Source organism: Populus trichocarpa, chromosome 9, assembly GCF_000002775.5.
Source record: "Populus trichocarpa isolate Nisqually-1 chromosome 9, P.trichocarpa_v4.1, whole genome shotgun sequence".
NCBI lineage: Eukaryota > Viridiplantae > Streptophyta > Magnoliopsida > Malpighiales > Salicaceae > Populus > Populus trichocarpa.
This window is the reverse complement of record NC_037293.2, coordinates 11,441,767-11,446,245: the sequence shown is the minus strand read 5'-3', so window position 1 is coordinate 11,446,245 and position 4,479 is coordinate 11,441,767. Positions and strand designations below refer to the sequence as shown.

At 34.7% G+C, this 4,479-nt stretch overlaps 1 protein-coding gene across 1 annotated transcript; it reads right to left on the bottom strand.

Moving 5' to 3' along the window:
• Positions 1–222: 222 nt before the first annotated feature.
• Positions 223–3,533, bottom strand: LOC7472081 (zinc finger protein WIP3). The gene is made up of 2 exons (XM_002313638.4): positions 2,795–3,533; positions 223–1,145 (listed from the first exon to the last, which is right to left on the bottom strand). The coding sequence occupies exons 1-2, from the start codon at positions 3,365–3,367 to the stop codon at positions 711–713; spliced, it is 1,008 nt and encodes a 335-aa protein (XP_002313674.2). The 5' UTR covers positions 3,368–3,533; the 3' UTR covers positions 223–710.
• Between the last annotated feature and the right edge of the window lie 946 nt (positions 3,534–4,479).

Below are 4,479 nucleotides of genomic sequence, written 5' to 3'. Positions count from 1 at the left end.
GCCATTTAATTTTCACCGGTTGATCCATATAGCCAATTAGCGATTGATAATCTAAAAGATTGTAACCAATCATGCTCTTTAGTACTATTGTTGCGTAGTGGTAGATCACTAGTTGGATTTAATTAATTTAAAATATTCTGATTATTAAAGACGTATTTCTCTTTAATTATACTCTCTAAGACTAGGAATTAGAGATATAATTAAGATGAAATAACCAGCAGAGAAACTCAATGCAGATTAGATTAACCATATACAACGTAGCGAGAAGACAAACAGCAATAAAATCAACAAAGATGACTCCGATGCCCTCTCATTTGCCCAAATGAGTGAACCCATGTTCAGATTAAGATTACAATATTATAGCCAGCAATGAAGTCGACAAATTTTCTCCATTAGAGTGATGCCAACAGAGGCTTCACCATAGGAACTTAATTTGTGTGATCTCCAAGAGACGAAAATTCATCCACTTCACCACTTGAGGCAATCCATTTATTACATTGCAAATTGTCTAAAGTTATTATAATGCTCATCGCCCAGCAAGTGCTCTGTAGCAAACCGCTCCCTTGTGTGCCTCATGCATGTTCTTGAGAATTTTTTGTTACTGAGCACAAGCTTAGATAAGCCTAGTAGCTAGCTAGGGCTAATAGTTTCTTAAACACCAAATCAAGCAGAAAATCGAAAAAAAGCCTCCAGTGTTTTTTTTTCGCACCCTAATGAGCAAATTCATCTTCGGATCCGGTGATGCATTCCTTCTCATCTTCAAAACCTTCAAGAGATGGGTGAGGAGAATGGCCTTTGCCAAAAGACCTAATGTGATCCTTGAGTGATCTTTTGTGCTTGAAATCAGAACCACAAGTGCAATACCATAACTTACCACAATTCTTTTCATGGGTTCTCCAATCCCCCTTAACGGCAAATGCTTTGCTGCATTTTCGACACATAAATGGCTTGGCACCATGCTTTCTTTTGTAATGGGTTTGAAGGGTCCTGAAGTCCTTCAATGGTTTAGCTCTTGGATGGTTGATGTTGTTCTTGCACCCCTGTGCACAGCAGTAGCATGGTAGCCTCAGCATTGCTGCTGGTTGTGTTCCTTTAAGTGAGTCTGGTCCCTTTCTAAATTCGGACCCATGCCCCCACATATGCATCTGCACACAAGAAAAATAAAGTAACTACTCGATACTATCTTGCTATAATACTGCCTAGTTTTCTCTTAACTTGCATTGATTAAATCTTGCACGAGTAAAAATTAAGTCATTACTCATTTCTGTTCTTCTAGCCAAAAGTTGTGAATCATTAATCTTTAATTAATTAAAGGTTAAGAATCATAATTAAAGGAAGAGTATCCAAAGTCGTAACCTTCATCCCCACCTCCTCTTTATATATCTTTAGACAATTTTACAACTGCATGCTTGTATAGTTTATCTTGCCCGCTAATCATTTTTCAACTTCTCGTCCCATCTTTTTCTAAAGTCTACCAAATTTCCACTTACCCCAAATAACTTTCTTTTATCTTACCACCCAAAGAGGATGCAATCATAGAAGAAATCTTTGCTTAGGTGAAGGGGGGCACATAAATGCTTCATTTGCTCCTTTATAATAATCTCTCTTAATTATCAAGAAAACAGCAAAGATGATCAAATGCCAAGTTTTAAGGATGGAAGTATAAGGATGATCCAATTAGCTAGAAGCTTTAATTAAGAAAAAAGAAAAAGAAAAAGAAAAAGAAATCTCTGCTATCCTTTGATCTATTTTTATATGTTCTTGTTTGAGCTGGCATCCTATGCTGCCTTAACTGATCTACGTACCTTTTCTCCAAGCTAATTGCTTGGTGCTTAATGGATCCTTTTTGAGAAAAAAAAAAGAAGAACAAAGAAGCCACCTTAACTAATTCCATATTATTAGATTTTGTCCCAATTAATAATGGATGCGGGGATATAAGACTGATCAGGTCAGAGTCCAATTAACATATATATATAGGAGTAATACCAAGGCACCAAAGTATGTCCTTGAGGTTGTTTGAAAACATGAAGCTTCTCTCCTATGAAATTTAGACTATTTGGCCGAAATTTCTAATGTGCTATTTCAGTAGATCAAATGACTTGTTTGGTCTAGGATCACTTACATCATCAACTCACTAATGTTAAGATTTATTCCTCAAAGAAAAGCTCTCTTTACCGAAAAAAAAAAGTCTCATATGATCCTAATTCCTAAGTATTCTTGCACCGCCTCATTTTTTATTCCGAGGCATTTGTGTTTATTTATCATGCCTTTTTTAACCATAATTAGGTCCAAATAATCCTTGATTTAAGTATCAAGCTTTCCCTATTTTTTCCACAGATAATTTGTTTTAGTTAGTTGCCTGTCCCTCCAAAAAGTACAATAATTTAGAACTACTTTCCCCATAATTTTTTTCCCATGGCAAGAAATTAAAGCTTAAATAAACTGAATTGATCAATTCAAGCTAGATACATGCATAAACCTATGAAAACAATATGAAACTGGGGAGGTATGATAGAAACACCAATTACCAAGATTTTGTCCTGTTAGAACAAAAAAAAACAAAGTTGAAGAAATTAATCAAAGAACTCATGTGTGATTCCAAATTATGTGCAGAGTGATCATGGAAAAAAAGAAAAGGAAAAAAGAATGCATGCGTATAGTCCAGAAAAAATAACTAAAATTATTGTTTGTTACTAATCTTTGCTTGAATCCTTCATGGGCCGCCAGAGAGAAGATTGATTGGTACATAATATACAAGATTAGAAAGAGAATTACTGAGAACTAATTTACTAACCTGCATGTTATTGTACCTATTGAAGGTCTTGCTGCATATAGAGCAAGAAAATTGCATGGGCCCGACTAGGATCTGTGCAGGAGTTGGGATCCAAAACCTACTCTCTGAGTTGAAAGAATATCCTTGAAAGTTTTTCTTCATGGATATTTCTTCCTTGATGTCAAAAACCCCAGTCTCAACTCCAGAATCTCCACTGTTAGGCAATCCAATGTGCAAAGCCACTGTGACCTTCTCTATCTTCTCTTCTTTAACTCCAACAGTACTCTCTTGCATTTCCATATCTTCTTCCTCTTTTAATGTCTTCTTCTCTGTTAACCTGTTTAGAAGAGGCAAGCATTGAATTGTCTCTTTCGTTGATTCTTGCTGTTGAGGTGGGAAAAAGCTTGCAAGTTTCAGTATGCTCATGGGATTTGTGAGCTGAACTTGTTGAGTACTTACAGAAGAAAGAGAAGAAGAAGAAGAAGAAGAAGAAGAAGGAGAAGGAGAGGTCGAAGATGGCTTGAGCCATTCAATGAAATTTGGAGCTTGAAAGCAAAGATTGTTGTCCTCTACATGGTAGTTCCGTAAACCCATCTTGTGGGTATTCCTCGAATTCTCTTCCGAGATGGTTTATATCCACACTTTATGTGGGAAAGCTAGCTTTTGCACTTCATGTATATGGCTGGTGTTTTAAAAGATACATTGTTTGTTTTGTCTTTATTTTCCCTTTCTTTCTTTTCAACCTTTGCCCCAAGTTTGTATGCTTTGAGAGATTGAGAGAGAGAGATTAGTGGTGGGGTTAGAGAAAATGACTTGCAAAAATTGAGACTCACTAATAAAAGAGAATCCTATAATAGTTTCAAACTATATATGCAGAGCTGTAGGATTGGATATATATATATATATATATATATATATATATATAGTCTTTCCCTTTAATGTTTTAGATGAAATATTTTGCTCATGCCTAAAATAAAGAGAATTATTAGGATGGATTAATAAAAAAAAAAACCCAATATACATTCTCTAATAAATAAACAAATACACTAGATTTCTTCTATAATTTTTTTATTAGGAAAGGATCGTGGAATTCGACCCATATACCCGCATGCACACGTTTTTTCACAAAATAAATTGACATAGGAGTGCACAATTAATCTCAATAAGATGGAGGGATAAAGGAGCCGGAGAGAGGATTGGGTCAATACCTAAAAGAAAAGGAAAATGATATAAAAACTAATCAGGTAACTAGGAGGAATGATATTAAATCCTTAATCTATGCTCAGTGCAGTTTAACTTCCTTATCATAATATTTTATGAGCAAATTAGTCCTAAATTAACGAGCTCAATGAGGTATTCAGTTAAATCCCAATCTAAGCAGCGAAAAAAAGTCATCTTTTCATCATTCAACCTACATCAATATTTATATCAAATTAATATTTTATTTTTTCTTTAGGAGAAAAAGAAAAGACTATGATGAAGGGGATGCAAAATTACCAGTCCGTCAAAGAAATTTTCATTTTCTTCAACTACCAGCATGCATAACATTTGTATTTTGATATACATGGAACCTTAATTAGTAAAATTAATTAACTTCATTCTGAATTTTTAAATTAATTGCACCTACTTTTAGTTCCGGAAGAAATGGCCTCTATGTACAAATCTCTATGTCAAAGAACCATCTCAACCCAATAGCTTAAATTGTT